General features: G+C 42.4%; 1 protein-coding gene across 3 annotated transcripts in view; it reads left to right on the forward strand.

Moving 5' to 3' along the window:
• The window catches only part of NRG4 (neuregulin 4), a 59,399-nt gene that overhangs the window by 32,637 nt on the left and 2,745 nt on the right, over positions 1-24,017 (forward strand). For 2 of the 3 annotated variants that reach the window (XM_077264261.1, XM_077264262.1), the window contains exons 8-10: positions 5,159-5,355; positions 7,712-7,781; positions 12,935-13,025. In XM_077264261.1, coding sequence (XP_077120376.1) covers positions 5,329-5,355; positions 7,712-7,781; positions 12,935-13,025 — 188 coding nt within the window. In that variant the 5' untranslated portion in view covers positions 5,159-5,328. Of the gene's footprint in view, positions 1-5,158; positions 5,356-7,133; positions 7,291-7,711; positions 7,782-12,934; positions 13,026-24,017 lie in introns of those variants that run through there. The other variant, XM_077264263.1, reaches the window with a different exon arrangement.

Here is a 24,017-nt window from a genome sequence, read left to right on the forward strand (position 1 = left end):
CCCGATGTTTACCCTGGTTACCCAGGGACTTCGGCATCGCTCCAGCGCCGTGATTGCAACGTGTGACCGCAGTCTACGATGCTGGAGCGATAATCATACGATTGCTGCGACGTCACGGATCGTGCCGTCGTAGCGATCAAAATGGCACTGTGTGACAGTACCCTTAGGGAAGGACTTTTATTTGCTACACAGTCTCTATACTGGGTGCCAGTCACAGTGCTTTATGCTTATTTGATTAACAGGCTCTATTATTATTGTCGATTAGAAAATTGCACTACTGTATTGATCAGAGATAGGAGGTTAGCCATAGCCTCAAAGTGGGCATAGGCTATTTGTTAGATTTTAAATGTTTTTAATATGTTTAGGCATGTTTATATACAAATAAAACATTTAATATTGTATGGTGATCCCTGTGTTTATGCATCTTTTTTTTTCTCTTACCTTAGGGGTCTCAATCAAATTACAGATAAGTACAAATATCCCTTAAGGCAGTGATTTTCAACCAGTGTTCCGCGGCACACTAGTGTGCCGCGACACATGGTCGGGTGTGCCGCGGGGAAAGTTCCCCAAACTATGGTGCCCCCATTGTTTTGTTCCCCGGCAATGCGCAGCGATGCGCAGTCACGGAATAACACATGTGCGAGCTTTGAACGCTCGCGCGACTTAATGACGTCACCGAGGCCGGCGCGTCATCCTGAGAGCGGAGAGACTCTCGCATTTGCCCGCCGCCAAGGTAATGCCCGCCAATAATGCTGTGTATAATCATTAAGTCAGCAACAGCTCATTAACAGTTAATGAGCTGTTGCTGACTATATGAGCTTTTGCCTGAGTATATGAACTGTTGGCAGAATACTCAGCATATGAGCTGGTACTTTTAGTACCTGGCAGAGGTCCTTTAAGTGTGGCAGATAATGTAATACTCTTCTATTTTAGTGTGTGGCTGCGCACACTATCTCAGCAGTGATGGAGAATTATTTGAGAATGGAAAAGGCAAATGCCGAACAGGACCCTGGACACAATTCTAACCCAGATGAAGGCCCTAGTATGAGAGGTCGACAAAAGAAAAAAGACAAGACGGTGAGCTCAAGGCAATACAGTGAAAGCTATCTTTCATTTGGATTTACTTTCACTGGGGATGCGACAGCACCAACACCACTGTGCTTGGTGTGTGGTGAGAAGCTATCCAATAGCGCCATGGTGCCAAGCAAGCTTAAACGCCATCTCCAAACGAAACACCCTTCCGTTCAAAACAAGCCGATGGAGTATTACGCTTACGTACAAACAATGAGAAAGGGGCAACTTTTTTGAGAAAAAGCACAAAGGTAAATGAGAGAGCCCTCAAAGCTAGCTACATTGTTGCTGAACTCATAGCTAAATCAAAAAAGTCACACACTGTGGCAGAAACATTAAGGCCATGTGCACACGTTCAGGATTTTTCGCGGTTTTTTCGCGTTTTTTCGCTATAAAAACGTGATAAAAACGCGAAAAAACCGCTAACATATGCCTCCTATTATTTACAGTGTATTCCGCATTTTTTGTGCAAATGTTGCGATTTTTTCCGCGAAAAAATCGCATCGCGGAAAAAAAAGCAACATGTTCATTAAAAATGCGGAATTGCGAGGATTCCGCACACCTAGGAGTCCATTGATCTGCTTACTTCCCGCACGGGGCTGTGCACACCATGCGGGAAGTAAGCAGATTATGTGCGGTTGGTACCCAGGGTGGAGGAGAGGAGACTCTCCTCCACGCACTGGGCACCATATAATTGGTAAAAAAAGAAGAATTAAAATAAAAAATAGTCCTATACTCACCCTCGATGTCTTCCCGCCTCACCGCTGCATGCTGCCGCTTCGGTTCCTATAGCTGCTTTGCGGTGAAGGACCTGCCGATGACGTCACGGACGCCGCTGATGAGATGTCTGGGTGAGTATAACCATTTTTTTTATTTTTTTAATTATTTTTAAACATTCTATCTTTTACTATAGATGCTGCATAAGCTGCATCTATAGTAAAAAGTTGGTCACACTTGTCAAACAGTATGTTTGACAAGTGTGACCAACCTGTCAGTCAGTTTTCCAAGTGATGCTACAGATCGCTTGGAAAACTTTAGCATTCTGCAAGCTAATTACGCTTGCAGAATGCTAAAAAAAACGCGAAAAAAACGCAAAAAAAAAATGCGGATTTCTTGCAGAAAATTTCCGGTTTTCTTCAGGAAATTTCTGCAAGAAATCCGGACGTGTGCACATACCCTTATACTGCCAGCTTGTAAAGCTATTGTAAATGAGATGCTTGGCCCTGACGCAGCCAAAGAGATAGCTAAAGTGCCTCTCTCTGATAACACAATTGCCAGACGGATTGATGACATGTCTGCGGACATTGAAACAGTTGTTTTGGAAAAGGTGCGGATCAGTAAGAAATTTGCCTTGCAACTTGAGTCGACGGATATGGCCGGAGACACACTGCTGCGAGATACGGCCGAGTCTCGCTGGTTAAAAGCAAGCTGTGGCACCTGCACTCCAGAGCGGAGCGTGCAGCTGCATAGCAATACATGGAGCTGCATGCTCCGCTCCGGAGTGCAGGTGCCACAGCTTGCTTTTAACAAGCGAGACTCGGCCGTATCTCGCAGCAGTGTGTCTCCGGCCTATCAGTGGACATTGTCAGCTGTTGGCCAATGTGCGTTTTGTGGATGGAGAAGCCATTAGAGAAAACTTCCTATTTTGCAAGGCACTGCCAGAAAAATCAACAGGAGAGGTAATATTCCAGGTCACATCGGAATATCTTGATAAAAGTGGGCTTACATGGGAAAACTGCACAGGTGTCTGCCCTGATGGAGCCGCAGCCATGGTCGGGCGCATCAAAGGCTTTGTAAGTAGGGTTAAAGAAAGAAACCCAGATGTTCTTGTTACCCACTGTTTCTTGCACCGTGAGGCCCTCGTTGCAAAGACCTTACCAGCAGATCTAGCTCCCGTGTTGGATGATGTTGTGCGCATAGTGAACTTTGTGAAGACGCGACCTTTGAGATGTCGCTTATTTGCGTCTTTGTGTACAGAAATGGGAGCGGAACATAAAATCTTATTGCTCCACACGGAGGTCAGGTGGCTGTCACGCGGCAAAGTGCTGGCCCGTGTGTATGAGTAGCGAGAGGAACTTAAAATATTTCTGACAAACGAGAGGTCCGATTATTCAAAGCTGCTTGCAAGTGATGAGTGGTGTGCAAAGCTGCCATACCTGGCTGATATATTTCAATATATGAATGAACTAAACACACGGATGCAAGGCCGAAATGAAAACCTGCTTACAAGCACTGATAAAATGAACGGATTCCGTTTAAAGTTGCAGCTCTGGCAGCAACATGTGCAGGGTGGCAACCTTCAGATGTTCCTGCTCACCGAGAAACTGCATGATGACAACACTGCTGCAATGTGCGAGGTGATTGGCAGACATTTGAAAACTCTTGAGGAGAAGTTATCGTTTTATTTCTCTTCAACCTTCACAGAATGCCTTGACTGGGTTAGGGACCCATACAGCTCATTATCCGTTGCTGGAAAGGACATGACTTTAAGGAGCAAGAGGAACTCATTGAACTGAAGCAAGATCGCGGTTTAAAGCTAAAGTTTGCTGATCTTCCTTTGGACAGTTTTTGGTTATCTGTTGCCAAGGAGTTCCCCATTCTGGCCAACAAAGCTATTTTGACATTGCTCCCATTTTCGACCACATATCTATGTGAGCTGGGCTTCTCAAGCTTGACTGCGATAAAAACTAAAAACAGGGAGAGAATGAGAACTGTTGAGGAAGAGCTTCGTGTGTGTCTTTCCACCATTCCTGCCAGGATATCCCTTTTGTGTTTATCGAAACAGGCCCAGGTTTCACACTGAGTGAGTATAAATACATTTAGAATCTATATTATTAACTATATGTAGAATATGTACTGTTTTAGTGTCATTTTGTGCCATTTTGGTTGGTGGTGTGCCCCGGGAATTTTTAAGTATAAAAAGTGTGCCACGGCTCAAATAAGGTTGAAAATCACTGCCTTAAGGTACCGTCACATTAAGCGACACTGCAGCGATATAGACAACGATGCCGATCGCTGCAGCGTCGCTGTTTCGTCGTTGTGTGGTCGCTGGAGAGCTGTCACACAGACAGCTCTCCAGCGACCAACGATGCCGAAGTCCCCGGGTAACCAGGGTAAACATCGGGTTACTAAGCGCAGGGCCGCGCTTAGTAACCCGATGTTTACCCTGGTTACCAGTGTAAATGTAAAAAAAACCAAACACTACATACTTACATTCCGGTGTCTGTCGGGTCCCCCGGCGTCCGCTTCCCTGCACCTTGTAAGCGCCGGCCCTAAAGCAGAGCGGTGACGTCACCGCTGTGCTCTGCTTTGCGGCCGGCCGGTGCTTACACAGTGCAGGGAAGCGGACGCCGGGGGACCCGACAGACACCGGAATGTAAGTATGTAGTGTTTGTTTTTTTTTACATTTACAATGGTATCCAGGGTAAATATCGGGTTACTAAGCGAGGCCCTGTGCTTAGTAACCCAATGTTTACCCTGGTTACCAGTGAAGACATCGCTGAATCCGCGTCACACACACCGATTCAGCGATGTCAGCGGGTGATCAGCGACCAAATAAGGTGCTGGCCTTCTAGCTCCGACCAACGATGTCACAGCAGGATCCTGATCGCTGCTGCGTGTCAAACACAACGATGTCGCTATCCAGGACGCTGCAACGTCACGGATCGCTATCATTATCGTTGTTAAGTTGTTCAGTGTGAAGGTACCTTTACAGTTGATCCCAGAGTTGTTCGACCGAGGTGCGAGGATTTTTACCAAGCTGGATCTGCGAGGAGCATGCAATCTAATCTGGATACTCTGAGGAGATGAATGGAAGACGGTTTTCAACACCTGGGACGGTCATTATGAGTTATGCCGTCTGTGCTCAGAAATGCCCCAGCTGTCTTCCAAAAATTGGTGAACGACATCTTTTGTGACCTCCTCTATATTTGTGTCGTAGTTTACCTGGACAATATCTTGGTCTTCTCTAAAGATCTGCCCTTTCAAAAGAGAAACGTTTGCCAAGTCCTGCAGCAAGTCAGAGAGAATCGCCTCTACGCTAAATTTGAGATATGTGTGTTTTAACAATCTCCTCTAACTTTCCTAGGTTATATCATCTTGGACACAGGCCTGGACATGGATCTGGAGAAGGTGTCTTCCATCCTTGAGTGGTCGCGCCCTGCTGGCATGAAAGCTATCCAGCGATTCATTGGATTCACCAATTATTGCTGAAAATTAATTCCGCATTTTTCGTCCCGGACCACTCTCATCTCGCCTATGATCTGTAAGGGTGCTGATCGGAAGGTATGGACTCCAAAGGCTGAGAATGCTTTTCTCTCCCTGAAATAAGCCTTTTCCTCTGCTCCAGTATTAAGTTGACCAAAAGTGAACAAGCAATTCTTTCTGGAGGTAGATGCTTCATCTTCTAGGGATGGAGAAATTCTCACCCAAACGTCCTCCTGTGGCCGTATGGTGACCTGTGGTTTCTTCCCAAGGCATTCTCTGCCCTGGAGCGCAACTACTCGATTGGCGACTGAGAGTTGTTGACAATTAACCCCTTAAGGTCCAATGACGGACATAGTCCTTCATTGAACGCCTCCCCCCTGTTTGGTGCATGGTCCGGCAACGAGTCTGCCCCTTTTCTGGCACATGACAGCTGATCTGATCAGCTGACATGTGCCCCTAACAGCCGCGGATGGAATCGCGATCTACCCACTGCTGTTAACATGTTAAATGCCGATGTCAAACTCTGACAGCGGCATTTAAAATGCACACGCAGAAAGTGCATCATTACCTCCTCCCATCGGCGCCCGTGTCACATGACCACAGGTCGCCGATGGGATGGCATGACAACCCGCGGTCAGCAGGAAACCCCTGTGGTTGCCATAGCCAGATAGCTATGAGCGCCGCCCAGTGGTCGGCGGTCATAGCAAGTGAACATATCTGCTACATAGAGCAGGGCTGCAGCACTGCTCTATGTAGCAGAGGTGATCAGACAACTGCAGCTTCTAGTCTCTCATGGAGACTATTGAAGCAAGTAAAAAGTAAAAAAAAAAATAGTTTAAAAAAAATATATATAAAACTTCAAATCACTCCCCATTCACCCCATTCAAACTACAACAATAAGAAAAAATAAAATATACACATATTTGGGATCGCCGCGTTCATAATTGCCTGATCTATCAATATATAAAAATATAAAACATATAGAGGAAAGTATGCACATAACAGAACAAAAGGGTCACTAGAAAGTAATGCTTTAGTGGAAGAACCGTATTAAAAGATATAAAATACAAAAGAGATACAAAATACATATACTACAAAGGGATAGTGAGACAGTGAAAATACCAAACCGCCCCACTTGTGACTTTACTCCCCTCTCATATTGATCTGGTACATACCTTATATACACATTAATAAATGTGATTGTATTTTGGGCATCTTGAACTTATCTATGTTTCTCTGACCTGTGTTTCACTATCCCTTTGTATTATATGTATTTTGTATATCTTTAAGTACGGTTCTTCCAATAAAACAGGTTGAGTTAATAAAACAGGTTTTGTATTTATTATTTAGCTTAAAAATTGCATCCTATTTAGCAGGTATATTTTTTATGTTTTTCCAGCATGTACAATTTTAAACAACAATTTGAACTAAACACATATTTCACAACAAATTGTTTCAACTGATTTTTTTCACTGTATTCTGATACAGTGCGTTCACTCATTCGATACAGTTCATTTGCCTTGTCTGTAACCTTTATTTCCTGTTTTCTCCTGATGTCAGGTATTTTTTTTATAATTGTTTATTAACAATTATACAGGATGCTTAGTTATAGGAAAACACTCTTGCAGACAAACTCTGCCAAGATTATATTTTCCGGTTTTATAGCAGCCATAGGCAAAATCATGCCTCCGCTAAATATATCACTTGCAAAATTATGCAATCGGCAACATTCCAGTGATGCAATAAGTTTTTGGGAAATGCAAGTGCTAGGTATAAAAGTACTGAGAAGGTAAAAGAACACATAATACAGTGCATTAGTACTCCTACTAGATATAATGTACTAGTAATTAAAGAATAGATAGTGGAAAACTGAGTAGAAAAGGGAGAGATCAGCCCAGGGGAGGAGTAGCTGTGTGCAGCTCAGGAAGCTTCATCTCCATACTAGGACTGCATGGGGTGGCACAGACAGTGTCTGCAACAAGCTCTACTATCTCTCCTAGATGCCAAGATTCTGTAAGTAACTAAACACCAGCACAGCCCAGATCTATGTGTCAGCCCTATACGCCTGAGTCCATGTGTATGTGAAACATGTGGCAATGCTTAATAGATACACACTATGTGGGCCTGTCTGTGTCCAGATTTGTAGACCTTTACTAGTCATTACTAGTGTGTGAGAACGAAAATGTGCTACTTGGAAAAGAAATATGTATATACAATGTATATGTGGGTTTTGCCCTTTGTTCCTATGTGAAGAGAATAAGAAAAAATACTGCACTTTTTATGAACTATTTTACATATTTTTCAATGAATGTGGCATCTCTAATGGTAGCATAATTGTTATCACGCAGAATGCATTTGTAAATGAATGTTATCATTCTTTTATTACATTTTTTATATCATTCATTCATACAGATTTTTTTTTTTATCATTCCAGACTCAATTCTCCTACATATTATTGTCTCTAAGCCAAGACCAAGTTATCTGTCTGCATAATATGACAACAGGTAGATTTATATATTAAGCATAGTACATTTGGTAAAATGTGATAATGTGAAAAAGTCAGTAACCATATGCCTGGATGCTGCTTCCTTGATTTACGGTAATTGAATTTCATCTAAAATGTCACAGATGAATATTAAATCATTAATAAGATACAAACTATTATTGTTTATTTTACTCACTTATTTAACTCCGTTAATTCCACAGCGCTTTACAGACATTATCAGTACAAATAATAATGATAATAATAATTTTTATTTATATAGCGCCAACTATATGTCTTCGAAAAATGGTGTTAGGCAAGCTTTATGCATCCGCATTTCATGGTCTAGGAAGGGACTGCGATTTCCAAACTGGCTACGGGTCTCCTGAACTAAACTAACATCCTCATAAGCACATATGAGGCTGTAATTTTGGGTCAGGAGACCAGTGTATGATAACAAAATTGTAGTCTGTACACTAGTACAGCTAGTCTAACTAATATGTCTTTATTCCTGGATGCTGTGTTCATCATTAAATAGAGTACTGCTACAAAGGAGGAGTACTAACAAGGTAATGTTACAAATGAGTGCAGAAAAAATTGATGTTTTTTATGGAGATAACTGAGATTCATACGTAAATATGCAACCATCAGTTTCAAAGTAAGGGTCAACAAGAGACATTAATGAAGCAAGAAAAAAAATCTGCAATTACTTTTAGGTATACACTTTTCTATGTCTTGACTTCCACTTAAAGGAGCTTTCCTGGATTGGCCAAAATGACTTTAAAGGTAGCAAATGGCATAAGACTACAAACAGCTATAATAAATCCTGTACTTCTCTTGCACTGCCGTTCCTGTGCTTCCCACCAGCCTCTGATTGCTTCCCAATCCATGTGACCACCCCGGGATTCAATCACAGGTACCAGCAGTGTGCGGCCAAGACATCTGAAGCAATGTACATAACAGTGGCTGATTTTTAGGAGGGTAAAGGCTTATTCTGAATATGGAATTATAAGAAATATGGCTATTGTAGTGGTTTGTGCTAGTCTATTATAAATATGCTCCCACATTTTCCCCACTAAATCACGTATATATGTAAGTGGATGACGTAACTGAAAGGCCTCTGAGTTCATGCGTTAAACTACAAAAGTGTCAGTAACACTTATTAGTGAGGGGCAAGTGTTGTCATTATGTGTCATTCCTAACTTCCTGAATGACGCAATGGGGAAACAAAGGATTTAATAAAGAGAACCAGTCACCATAAATCCAGGTGTAGTTATAAGATTAGCTGGCATGGAATATTGCATCACTGACAGTTTCTTTCCCACTACACTGTATGAGTGGTTGTATTAATTCTGATATTTAAAAATTTGCCCAGCTGTTTTCATATGTCCCACTGAGTATGTATGGAGTGGTAGCAACCTTCACTGCAGTCAAGTGATAGAGTAGGATGCAGGAGTGCATGGATATCTTCATTTAAGGGGATTGGTGAGAGTCTAACACTGGCATCCCTAGAGATCAAAAGTTACCACCTGTGAATAGGTAATAAATCTTGGGAAAATATCTGGGGGTCCTTAGGCTGCTCTGCATTATTACCCTGTGAGCCACCCCCTTTGGTAAAAAAAAATCCATTAAAATAAATATTTGCATTAAATAAAAAGGGTCAAATCTCGAGAACCGCATTGCAGATTTAAATAAAAATAAAACAAATAGTCCCTGAATCATTAGAGCAGCGAGAATAAAATTAGAGCAAAGACTGGGCCCTTTTCACCTGCTGACAGATCCTCTTTAATAATTGCCATAATTTGCTGAAGTCACAAGACTACTTCTAACCAGCTAGATATAGATAGTACATGAACAATACAATGTAGTTTATTATTTACAGGGTTCTCATCAACATCTACAGTAAATTCTACAAGGTAGCACACCTTACCTCTCTATTGTTTAGGGAAACTTTCTAGCAATCATTCTTTAATGAGCTACGTATAATTATACAATCACAGCACGTCACACTGTATCCTCCTGGAGATGTGCTATGGGATAAAGTGCAATCTAGTTTGAAGAGTAACTGAGAGTGTAATAATAGAGAAGTATAATAACCTATTAAGTGATAACTAAAAGAGGAAGAGGAGATAATCACAACCACTCAAGTGTTGAAAGGGTTTCCGCTTGTATGTCAGTAAGGATTAATCATTGGATAGTGTCATCTTGCATGCACTTTGGTATATACTTAGATACAACTGTATCCAGATTAGACAATCATCTACGAGTTAGACATTTTCCTAAGCTGATACTTCGTAGAAAGCAGTACAGAGATTGGTGACCCTGCAGTGTTTATTTGGGTGCAAATGTGCATTTTAATATATTTTTCAAAACTATTTTCCTGTGTATTTAACAAAAAAACAGCAAATTTTTACAACTTTCAGAAGTTTTGCAAAATACTGACCAATATATTGATGTTTGGAACTCGAGAAAGGTTGAACTTGATGGACCTAGGTCTTTTTTCAACCTATGTAACCACAGTATGTGTGCGAATAAGTCCTGACTTGTAGTTTTTGGTGATTTTTTTTTTAAAAAAAAGGGAATGTACCTTCCTAGAGGACACTCTTGTGTCTTTGGCTCAAAAAATTAAAATTACATTTTTCCAAAAAAATCTAGTGTGTTAAAACCACTCTTATTTAAAGAAAATGTCTTGCTTACTATTAAGTTCACACATGGCAGAAAATAATTGTGCCTAGATCTTGGGATGATTGTTCTGTGGAGATCACACACCAAGATGCCCGCCTGATAGTCTAAATTAGAAGAGGCTGAGGTGCAGGTCTGGCCACATGCTCCTCCATCAGTGGTCACTTTGAGAACAGGAGAACTGTGCATGCTGTGAAGCAAGCTACAAGTACAAGAGAAAAAACTGTAATACTTAAAAAGTCAATATTCTACCCCATCTACAGAAGGTCAATGGGCTGCTGTTCCTCTTTTGGCATATTAAATGGTACCCACGGAGGGTGTCCATAGTCCTCATTTTATCACTAGAACCCCTCCTATGTCGTATATACAGTATAACCAAGACTTTCAAGGGAGTTCCTCTGGGAGAAATCAAACATCAAGAGCCAGCCTATGCAGATGATCTTTTATTTTTCCTTATTTCACCCAGAATATCTTTACCTAACTTGTTATGAAATTACAGACACACGAGGCATTATGACATATTTGAGTAAAATCCTTCATGAAGAGAGGTATATTTATGGCACTCACTCTTTAACTAATATACAAAAGACAAATTTCTTATTTGACATTTGTCTCCCGTATATTATATCCTGTATGCGCCTTATGTAAATAAATGGAAATAGTGGATGAAGATTCGTGTGGTAAGAACCATGAATATACCTCTCTTCATGAAGGATTTTGTTGTATTTCTCTGATTTACACAGAGCACCACCCATTTTTAATGCAGAGACCTGTGGATTTTGCCTTTTATATCTGACATAGTAGTGCTGGCCTTATTTTCTTGTGGTGTAACATTTCAGAAGACACTATCAAAGGTCAGTAATCCTTAACATCTCCCTTTCTCAATCTCAGTGGTTTCAGAGCTTTCCAACTCCTTTACAGTCTGTTGACTCCATTGAATACTTGGGCATCTTCTCATCTAAGGACCTTGCATGGTTATACAGCATAAAGTATTCTTCTCTTCTTTAGAGCATACATAAAAATTAGTTTTTGGACAAAAAACACTTTTACTTGGTTTGGGAGATGTTCTATAGCTAAAATGAATGTCCTCCACAAGATCCTTTTACAAAATTTACCTATTCATTTCCCTCTTCCTTTTTTCAGGTCTTTACTCAAGATGCTCACAGCATTTATTTAGTTGGGACAACCGGACAGGATTCTCAAATCTTGGCCTCACTGGTTGTTAATCAAAGTATTTCATGAATATGGGTCTCTAATTTCAGCCTGATATGCCCTGGGAGTTTTATCATGTTTAAAGGGAACCGTTCACCAGGTTTGTCCCATATGAGATAAGACCACCACCTGTCAGCCCTCATATACAGCATTCTGATATACTGTATATATTCCCCTGATCTGGCCTGCAACAAAAGAAAAACACCTTTTACTGTATTATGCTCACCTGTGGGGCGGTCCGGTCCTATGGGCGTTAGTGGTCTTGATCCGGTGCCTCCTCTCTTCTTGTGATGCCGTCCTCCTTCTGTGCTTCATGTGGATGACGTCTTATATGTCATCCACATGGCGTTCCCCGGCATTACGCTCCTATGGCAGACTAAAGTACCGCAATGCTCATATGCGGAGGCTCTTTGATTTTTCTCGGCGCATGCACACTGCAGTACTTTGCTTTGCCCTGGTCAGGGCAGAGAAGTATTCCTGTGCGGGAGCGCTATGCCGGGGAGACTGTGTGGATGATGTAGAACGCATCATCCACAAGAACCACAGAAGGAGGATGGCATCGCAAGAAGAGAGGAGGCACCGAACCAGGACCAGCGACACCCACCGCCCCACAGGTGAGCATAATAAAAGGTGTTTTTCTGTTTTGCAGGCTAGATCAGGGTCAGATAAACATCATATTAGAATGTTGTATATGAGGGCTGAAAGGTGGTGGTCTTATCTCATATGGGACAAACCTGTTGACAGGTTGCTTTTAACTCTGCTAAGATTGTTCACAGGATGTAGTCCTAAGGTTTTGTGTGTGTGTGTGTGTTCGCACTATTATAAAACACAAGAATACTGTTTTTCTTGTTTGTGTTTTCCTTTATTGTGATTGCGGCACTATCATGCATTCTGTAAAGCAATTCATTATCTTTTCCAAGCCTCAATGTGGAATGCAGTATTTGTTCAGTCTTTTTTATGTGAACACAAAAAACAAATGTTCCATTCTCAGCTGGGTTTACACAGTACACTGACATTTTCCCTAACTATTGAGGCAAATATATTAATAAAAAGGCATGTTTCATTGCTGATTTCCATTATATAGTCCTTGTTTCTACAGGAAAATGTATGGGGCTCATGCAATACTATTTACTTTCTTCATAACAGACTAACCCTGTGATTGAGATACTGACAATACTGATATGTTATGTAACTTGGAGATCAGCAGTTCAGTTATAAAGCCAGACAGCATGGTGATTATGATTCTAGAATTGTTTACACTGGATCCTCATTGTGTTTTAGGTCATGGAGTACCCTGTGCAGAGAAAGGGCACAAATCTTTCTGTTTGAATGGAGGCATATGTTATAGCATAGGTCCTAAGCAACTCTGCAGGTGAGTGGAGTGTATGTCTTCCTTCACATCTAAATTAATTTTCTATAGATGGCACTTTTCAGATGCCATATACCTACACGTAGTGCTTTAATGTAATATATACAGTGGGAAAAATAAGTATTTGATACACTTTTTGTTTTCCCACCTACAAAGAATGGAGAGGTATGTAATTTTTATCCTAGGTACACTTCAACTGTGAGAGACAGAATCTTTAAAAGAATTCAGAAAATCACATTGTATGATTTTTACATAATTAATTTGCATTGTATTGCATGAAATAAGTATTTGATACAATAAAGAAAGAGAACTTAATATTTGGTACAAAAAACCTTTGTTTGCAATTACAGAGGTCAGACGTTCCTGTAGTTCTTGACCAAGTTTGCACACACTGCAGCACTCTGCAGGACCTTGAAATGTTTATTACGGAGCCTCTTCTTAGGCACTCTGTGTGTTTCGGGTCATTGTCATGCTGGAAGACCCAGCCAAGACCCATCTTCAATGCTCTTACTGAGAGAAGGAAGTTGTTGGCCAAAATCTTGCAATACATGACAACATCCGTCCTCCCTATGATGTTTCCCCCACCATGCTTCATGGTTGGGACAGTGTTCTTGGGGTTGTACTCCTCCATCTTCTTCCTCTAAACATGGCAAGTTGAGTTGATACCAAAAAGTTCTATTTTTGGTCTTACCTGACCACATGACCTTTTCCCATGCCTCCTCTGGATTATCCAGATGGTCATTGACGAACGACAAACGAGCCTGGACATGTGCTGTCGTGAGCAGGGGTACCTTGCGGGCCCTGCAGGATTTTCATCCATGATGGCATAGTGTGTTACTAACGGTAATGTTTGAAACTGTGGTCCCAGCTCTCTGCAGGTCATTGACCAGGTCCTTCCGTGTAGTTCTGAGCTGATTCCTGACTTGTCTCAGAATCATCCTTACCCTATGAGGCGAGATCTTGCATGGAGTCCCAGACCGACAAAGATTGACAGTCATCTTGCGTCTCTTCCATTTTCTAATTATTGCTCCAACAGTTGTTGCTTTCTCACCAAGTTGCTTGTCTATTGTCCTGTAGCCCATCCCAGCCTTGTTTCAGGTCTACAATTTTGTTCCTGGCGTCCTTAGACAGCTCTTTGGTCTTGGCCATGGTGGAGAGGTTGGAGTATGATTGATTGAGTGTGCAGACAGGTGTCTTTTATACAGGTAACAGTTGAAGTGCACTTACGATAAAAAGTACATACCTTTCCATTCTTTGTAGGTGGGAAAACTTGTAAAATCGTCAGTTTATCAAATAATTACTCTCCCCACTGTGTGTGTGTGTGTGTGTATATTATATATATATATATATATGTATATATATACACGCACTGCTAAAAAAAATAAAGGGAACACTTAAACAACAGAATATAACTCCATGTAAATCAAACTTCTGTGAAACCAAACTGTCCACTTAGGAAGCAACACTGTTTGACAATCAATTTCACATGCTGTTGTGTAGATGGAATAGACAACAGATGGAAATTGTTGGCAATTATCAAGACACACTCAATAAAGGAGTGGTTCTGCAGGTGGGGACCACAGATCACATCTCAGTACCAATGCTTTCTGGCTGATGTTTTGGTCACTTTTGAATGTTGGTTGTGCTTTCACACTCGTGGAAGCATGAGACTGACTCTACAACCCACACAAGTGGCTCAGGTAGTGCAGCTCATCCATGATGGCATATCAGTGCGAGCTGTGGCAAAATGGTTTGCTGTGTCTGTCAGCATAGTGTCCAGAGGCTGGAGCCGCTACCAGGAGACAAGCCAGTACACCAGGAGATGTGGAGAGGGCCGCAGGAGGGCAACAACCCAGCAGCAGGATCGCTACCTCAGCCTTTGTGCAAGGAGGAGCACTGCCAGAGCCCTGAAAAATGACCTCCAGCAGGCCACAAGTATGCATGTGTCTGCACAAATGGTTAGAAACCGACTCCATGCGGATGGTCTGAGTGCCCGACGTCCACAGATGGTGGTTGTGCTCACAGCCTGTGCTCACAGCCCAACACCATGCAGGAAGCTTGGCATTTGCCACAGAACACCAGGATTGGCAAATTCGCCACTGGCACCCTGTGCTCTTCACAGATGAAAGCAGGTTCACAGTGAGCACATGTGACAGACGTGACAGAGTCTGGAGATGCCATGGAGAGAGATCTGCTGCCTGCAACATCCTTCAGCATGACCGGTTTGGCAGTGGGTCAGTAATGGTGTGGGGTGGCATTTCTTTGGAGGGCCGCACAGCCCTCCATGGGCTCGTCAGAGGTAGCCTGACTGCCATTAGGTACTGAGATGAGATCCTCAGACCCCTTGTGAGACCATATGCTGGTGCGGTTGGCCCTGGGTTCCTCCTAATGCAGGACAATGCCAGACCTCATGTAGTTGGAGTGTGTCAGCAGTTCATGCAAGATGAAGGCATTGAAGCTATGGACTGGCCCACCCGTTCCCCAGACCTGAATCCGATTGAACACATCTGGGACATCATGTCTCGCACCATCCACCAATGTCACGTTGCACCATAGACTGTTCAGGAGTTGGTGGATGCGTTAGTCCAGGTCTGGGAGGAGATCCCTCAGGATACCATCCGCCGCCTCATCATGAGCATGCCCAGGCGTTGTAGGGAGATCATATAGGCACGTGGAGGCCACACACACTACTGAGCATCATTTCCTTGTCTTGACGCATTTTCACTGAAGTTGGATCAGCCTGTAACTTCATTTTCCACTTTGATTTTGAGCATCATTCCAACTCCAGACCTCTGTGGGATATTAGTTGTGATTTAAGTTTATCATTTTTAGGTTTTATTGTTCTCAACACATTCCACTGTGTAATGAATAAAGATTTACAACGGGAATATTTCATTCAGAGATATATAGGATGTGGGACTTTAGTGTTCCCTTTATTTTTTTGAGCAGTGTATACATATATATAAATATAGTTTTTTCAAAAAAAGTATTCACACCCTGTGACCTTTTACACACACCCGCATACTTAAATGTATTGTATTTGGATTTTATTTGATATACCAAAGCCAAAGTAGCAAGTATTTGTGAAGTACAAAGGAAATGATACATGGTTTTCCAAATATTTAAAAAAAATATAAATATGAAAATTGTGATGTGCATTTGTGTTCAGCTCCCCTCAGTCATTACTTTGTCGAACCACCTTTTGCTGCAATTACTGCTGCAAGTCTTTTGGGGTATGTCTCTACCAATTTAGCACATTTTTGCCCATTCTTCTTTGCTAGCTCTAGCTCAGTGAGATTGGATAATTGCGTCTGTCAACAGCAATTTTCAAGTCTTGCCACAGATTCTCAATGGGATTTAGGTCTGAACCATTCCATTGTGACTCTGCCAGTATGTTTAGGGTCATTGTCTTGTTGGAAGATGAACCTAGACTCAAGTCATTTGTAGCATCTAACATGATTTTCTCCAGAATCGCCCTGTATTTAGTTCCATTCATCTTCCCATCATATCTGACCAGCTTTCCTGTCCCTGCAGAAGAAAAGTATTCCTACAGCATGATGCTATCACAACCATGCTGGATGGTGTTTTCAGAGTTATGCGCAGTGTTAGTTTTCCACCACACATAGCATTAAGTGCTACTTTGGCCTCATCTGATCACAGCATCTTCTTTCACATGCTTTCCTCTACATCACTTTGTAAAAACTGCAAACAGGACTTCTTATTAGTGATGAGCGAATATACTCGTTACTCGAGATTTCCCGAGCACGCTCGGGTGTCCTCCGAGTATTTTTTAGTGCTCGGAGATTTAGTTTTCATAGCCTTTACATTTACAGCAAATAGCCAGGCTAAGTACAGTACATGTTTCATAGCCTTTACATTTACAGCAAATAGCCAGGCTAAGTACAGTACATGTGGGGGTTGCCTGGTTGCTAGGGAATCCCCACATGTAATCAAACTGGCTAACAGATGTAAATCATTCAGCTGTGGCGAAGAAAGCTAAATCTCCGAGCACTAAAAAATACTCAGAGGACACCCGAGCGTGCTCGGGAAATCTCGAGTAATGAGTATATTCGCTCATCACTACTTCTTATGTCTTCTTGTTTTCAAAAGTGGCTTTCTTATTGCCACTCTTCCATAAAGGCCAGATTTGTGGAGTATACGACTTATAGTTGTCGTGTGGAGAAATTCTCCCATCTGAGCTATGGATCTCTGCATCTCCTCCAGAGTGACCAGGGGCCTCTTGGCTGCTTCTCTAATTAGTGCTGTCTTTGCATAGGATGTCAGTTTAGGTGGGTGGCTAGGTCTTGTATATTTGTACTTGTGCTATTCTACCTCCATTTTTTGGATGATGGATTGAACAGTGCTTTGTGAGATGTTCAAAGCCTGGGCTATTTTTTTTAACCTAACCCTGCTTTACACTTTTCCACAACTTTATCCCTGACTTGTCTGGTGTGTTCCTTGGTTCTGCATACAACTACCCCACTACTTCATATACCGTTATATATGAATTTTCTCCTAATTTTCTCCTTCTTCCTTTCATATCCCACAACTCAAACTGGACACTCTTTATGGATATTATCCAAAACACCCCCTCCCCCTTTCCTCTCCTCCCCCATCTCACTACTTGTTTCTGTATATCCTATCCACCATTCTATATATTTACCATTCGCCTTAGGCTATATCCACTACCGTACTACCTCTACGCTACATGGTTCTCACCTAATAATATTATAACCCCCTTTCTGTTACTGTACTTGTTTATCCTTTTATTTTTTGGACTCTGTAACACCAGCATCCCTGCATGCTTCCCCTTCCATCCCCCGGCAGGGACGCTGAAATGCTCATCATCACGGCCGCTCGCCAGTATCTCCGGCTCCCAGGTTCCAGCACCTACTCATGTCGTGCATGTCTCCTGGCAATGTGCTTATGGCGCTCACTCCCTGATTCTTAAAGGAGCAGGGCGTACACTCCGGAAATGTCCCAGCCTATAGCTGGGAGGCATTAGGTATTTAAGGCACCCTCCTCTGTAGGAATGTGCCTGAGCATCTTCAGTATCTAGTGCGTCTGTAAGCTACTAGACCGTTCTTAGGTCTCTGTTCCTGTACCCATTCTGTGATCCTGCACCAGTACCTGCCAGTAATACTGAGCCCATCCTGTCTGAACCAGCCATTCTGTCCGAACCTGAACCTGTTCTGACTGAACCGGCACCCGTATCCATACCTCCAGTGATCCTCTTTCTGTCATGACATTTCAAGTCCATACCTGCGTCCCTGACATCTGGGGTCAGCTGCTGCAGTATCGAGGACTGCCCTGCAATGGTACCTGGCGGCTTCCTGCAGCACAAGCCTTACTTCACCATCAGTGTAGAACCAGGTAGCAGCTTAGCTACACCCCTCCAGGGTAAGCCCGGTCCATGGCATAGGAGATCCACATACCCCAGTGTGACAGACTATATGGCACTTCCTACTCATATCTGCTTGTCCTCTTGCAATGTCCTCTGAATTCAATAATTGCACTGACTTCTCTACGAAATTCCCCCACCATTTGCAGTCTCTTTTTATGATTTGTGTTTTCCTTATCTTTTCTTTTATTTTTATGTTTATCCATTATTGATCCAAATCAGCCCATCCCTTTCACCTGCATTTTCCCCTCCCCTTCCATCATAACAATTTATATCTTATTTTCTTGTCTTTATTATGATGTTATATTAATTTGTACTTATTGCAATTTTTGCTGGTCTTTGTACATTTTGTATTCTGTACATACAGCTCTGGCAAAAATTAAGAGACCACCACATCAAAACCCTGTCATGGGCAGCCGAATCTCCAGATCTGAGCCCCATTGAAAACCTCTGGAATCAAGAGGATGATAGATAGTCACAAGCCATCAAACAAAGAAGAACTGCTTCAATTTTTGCGCCAGAAGCAGTGTGAAAGACTGGTGGCAAGCATGCCAAGACGCATGAAAGCTGTGATTACAAATCATGGTTATTCCACAAAATATTTATTTCTGAACTCTTCCTGAGTTAAAACATTAGTATTGTTGTTTCCAAATGATTATGAACTTGTTTTCTTTGCATTATTTGAGGTCTGAAAGCACTGTTTGTTTGTTTTAAATTTTGACCATTTTTCTTTGTCAGAAAAAAAATGCAAAATTGATTGCTTGGAAATTCGGAGACATGTTGTCAGAAGTTTATAGAATAAAAGAACAATTTACATTTTACTCAAAAATACACCTATAAAGAGAAAAATCAGACAAACTGAACATTTTGCAGTGGTCTCTTAATTTTTGCCAGAGCTGTATTTTGTATATGTAACTAAATGCACATATACAGTTGTGCTCAAAAGTTTACATACCCTGGCAGAATTTTTGCTTTGTTGGCAAAGTGAAGGTTCTGGAGTAGCCATCTCAGTCTCCTGACTTCAATATCATTGAGCCACTCTGGGGAATTCTCAAGCACGTACAGTTACGTCCATATATTATTGGACAGAGACAACATTTTTCTAATTTTGGTTATAGACATTACCACAATGAATTTTAAACAAAACAATTCAGATGCAGTTGAAGTTCAGACTTTCAGCTTTCATTTGAGGGTATCCACATTAAAATTGGATGAAGGGTTTAGGAGTTTCAGCTCCTTAACATGTGCCACCTTGTTTTTAAAGGGACCAAAAGTAATTGGACAGATTAAATAATTTTAAATGAAATGTTCATTTTTAGTACTTGGTTGAAAACCCTTTGTTGGCAATGACTGCCTGAAGTCTTGAACTCATGGACATCACCAGATGCTGTGTTTCCTCCTTTTTTATGCTCTGCCAGGTCTTCACGGTGGTTTTCAGTTGCTGTTGTTTGTGGACTTTTCTGTCTGAAGTTTAGTGTTTAACAAGTGAAATGCATTCTCAATTGGGTTGAGATCAGGTGACTGACTTGGCCATTCAAGAATATTCCACTTCTTATAAACTCCTGGGTTGCTTCGGCTTTATGTTTTGGGTCATTGTCCATCTGTAGTATGAAACGACGACCAATCAGTTTGGCTGCATTTGGCTGGATCTGAGCACACAGTATGTCTCTGAATACCTCAGAATTCATTCAGCTGCTTCTGTCCTGTGTCACATCATCAATAAACACTAGTGACCCAGTGCCACTGGCAGCCATGCATGCCCAAGCCATCACACTGCCTCCGCCGTGTTTTACAGATGATGTGGTATGCTGTGGATCATGAGCTGTACCACGCCTTCGCAATACTTTTCTCTTTCCATCATTCTGGTAGAGGTTGATCTTGGTTTCATCTGTCCAAAGAATGTTCTTCCAGAACTGTGCTGGCTTTTTTAGATGTTTTTTTTTTAGCAAAGTCCAGTCTCGCCTTTTCATTCTTGATGCTTATGAGTGGCTTGCACCGTGCAGTGAACCCTCTGTATTTACTTTCATGCAGTCTTCTGTTTATGGTAGATTTGGATATTGATACGCCTACCTCCTGGAGAGTGTTCTTCACAACAGCCAACCAAGTGAACGGGTTTCTCTTCACCATGGAGATTATTCTGCGATCATCCACCACTGTTGTCTTCCGTGAGCGCCCAGGTCTTTTTGCATTGATGAGTTCACCAGTGCTTTTTTTCTTTCTCAGGATGTACCAAACTGTAGATTTTGCCACTCCTAATATTGTAGCAATTTCTCGGATGGGTTTTTTCTGTTTTCGCAGCTTAAGGATGGCTTGTTTCACCTGCATAGAGAGCTCCTTTGACCGCATGTTTACTTCACAGCAAAACCTTCCAAATGTAAGCACCACACCTCAAATCAACTCCAGGCCTTTTATCTGCTTAATTGAGAATGACATAACGAAGGGATTGCCCACACCTGTCCATGAAATAGCCTTGGAGTCAATTGTCCAATTACTTTTGGTCCCTTTAAAAACAGGGTGGCACATGTTAAGGAGCTGAAACTCCTAAACCCTTCATCCAATTTTAATGTGGATACCCTCAAATGAAAGCTGAAAGTCTGAACTTCAACTGCATCTGAATTGATTTGTTTAAAATTCATTGTGGTAATGTCTATAACCAAAATTAGAAAAATGTCTCTTTCCAAATATATATGGACGTAACTGTAGTTCATGCTAGACAGCCCAGGAATTTACAGGAACTGGAAGCTTTTTGCCAAGAAGAGTGAGCAGCTTTACCATCTGAGAAAATAAAGAACCTCATCCACAACTGACACAAAAGACTTCAAGCTGTCATTGATGGTAGAGGGGGCAATACATTGTATTAAGAAATAGGGTGTGTGAACTTTTTATCAGGGTCATTTGGATGTTTTGGGTTGTCATTATGATTTAAAAAGAGAAAACACAGTAGTTTGACAATAAATGGCTTCACCCAACCACTAACCATGAGTGGAGAAAAAGTTTTGGTGTCATCATTCATATTCTCTGAAAAAATGCCAAGAAAGCAAAAAGTCTTCTGGGGTATGTAAACTTTTGAGCACAAATGTTTCTGTATATTTTGTACACCATAGATGCCACTGATAAAGACCACAAGCTGGTCAAAACATTGGACAATATCTGTTGTTTTGTTAGTGCGAGATCAAAGTAAATTACATTTGCAGCAAATCAATTTTTGTTTCTCATTGTCGGTGCTGAGGTTATCGTTGTATGTATATAGGACTATTGTCCATTCCTGTAGCACGACTACTGATATAGGCAGTTCTGATCTTACACAGAGCACCTTCTTCCACATGCTAGCTGTGTCCCCTGCATGGGTTTTTGAAAATGCAGACAGGACTACGTCTGGCTTTCTTCTTGCCACTCTTCCATAAAGGCCAGATTCATAGAGTATATGACTAATAATTGTCCTATGTACTGTACATGTGACACCCCAGGGTCCTGGTTGTCACAGTGGCATTGCTTTCCTCATGGGTAGAGTGATGTTACGCTGGAAAGCGAAGGAAGATCTCTTTCACCAGGTAAACACAATGCACACAACATGTTCACACTCCAGGACAGAGGGGGGAGCGCTAAACCTGGTTTAGGGGGAGCTTTCCTATTGATATATTCTGGTCTGGAGGGAAAGTCAGGTAGTTAGTTCCAGACAGTAGACTGGAGCAGTCTGAGGCAGTGAGACGTGTTTGGGGCCGTGCAGCCGGAGGTGCTGCAGCTCCAGAATTGAGAGAGCAGGAAAAGAACAGTGTTTAGTGAGCGTGCAGGAGAACGAAGCACAGGAGAGAGACACCACGGGAGCATAGCAGCATTTGAGCTACCTCCCTGGCCGAGCGCAGATTCCGGTAGCCGGAATACCGAGGTTGTGTCGGACTCTAGGGGGCACAGCAGAAACCAGCAGGACAGCTGGATTACACATCACCTGTCTGCCCTAACACCCAGGAAGCACAGTGGCACATAGAGCCTGGGTCATGATAGAGACCCTATAAAAAGGCTTTGTTTCCTAACCTTCATGGAGGACAGAGAGAATTGTGAGGACCTTGCCAGAAGCCAAAGGCAGTAAGTGACTACAACATCACTGTGCTAAGAGGAAGGATTATAACTCCACCTGGTAAAGGGGACTCTGAACTCGCTTCCAAGCCAGCCGGACCCTGTCTGTACCTGTGATCTGGTGCCCTGGACTGCGGTTGCCTGAAGCCTTCAGTAAACCAGGTAAAGAGACTGCAAACCTGTGTCCTCCGTTCTTTATTGCACCACTCACCATCCTCATCTATACACCAGGAGCCCTGGGGACCTACTTCACCTAGGGGAAGTTATACCATCTAGCTGCCATAACATCACCCCAGCGGACCCCTTTAAGCAGCATCGGTCTCCACTGACCGAATACCACAGGTGGCGTCACAAACACAAACTTTATTTCAAATCCCCTTAAAAGACCTTTCCCTTTATTTGGGCACCCAGGGCCACGGACCGGGTCGCCGCCACCGTGACATCCCCTTTAAGTACCAGACCCGGTACCGAGTACCCCACGGCCCTGGCAGGCGACTCATACAGATTCTCCCACCTGAGCTGTGGATCTGTGCAGCTCCTCCAGAGTGACCATGGGCCTCTTGGCTACTACTCTAATTAGTGTTCTTGTTTAGAATGTCAGTTTTAGTTTTCGTGGATTGACATTTGCCATGTCTTGATAGATTTATAGTTGTGCTATTCTCCCTCCATTTTTGGATGATGGGTTGATCGGTGCGGACTGAGATGTTTAGAGCTTCGGCTATTTTTTTTTAATGCTAATCTCCACAACTTTATTCCTGACATGTCTGATGTGTTTTGTTGGTTTTCATGATACTGTTTGATGCCTAATGCTCTCAATGGAAATAATTGGCTAATGTTCTCAAACAAACCTCTGGTGCCTTCACAGAACAGCTGTAGTTATACTGAGCATTAAAGGGCACCTGTTACCAAACAAAAAATACTATTAACATGCAGATATGGGGTTAATCTGCAGGTTAATAGCGTTACTAACCTGCCCGGTGCCTGCACGTAGCTGAACGCTGCAGTGTTCTGGTTTCAATCATGGGGCGATGTCACCACTGGTTCAGTCATCGCTCTGCGTATACAGAACGACGACTGTCGACGGCTGTCAATCAGTGACGATTAGTGTTGAGCATTCCGATACCGCAAGTATCGGGTATCGGCCAATACTTGCGGTATCGGAATTCCGATACCGAGTTCCGATACTTTTGTGGTATCGGGAATCGGTATCGGAACCATATTCATGTGTAAAATAAAGAATTAAAATAAAAAATATGAATATACTCACCTCTCCGGTGGCCCCTGGATCTTACCGCTGTAACCGGGAGCCTTTGTTCCTAAGAATGAGCGCGTGAAGGGGCTTCGATTACGTCGCGGCTTCTGATTGATCGCGTGACCGCTCATGTGACCACTCACGCGACCAATCAGAAGCCGCGACGTCAGCCGTGATGTCATCGAAGGTCCTTCACGGGCTCATTCTTAGGATCGGAGGCTCCCGGTTACAGCGGTAAGGTCCAGGGGCCGCCGGAGAGGTGAGTATA

This window comes from Ranitomeya variabilis, chromosome 5 (genome assembly GCF_051348905.1).
Source record: "Ranitomeya variabilis isolate aRanVar5 chromosome 5, aRanVar5.hap1, whole genome shotgun sequence".
NCBI classification, from domain to species: domain Eukaryota; kingdom Metazoa; phylum Chordata; class Amphibia; order Anura; family Dendrobatidae; genus Ranitomeya; species Ranitomeya variabilis.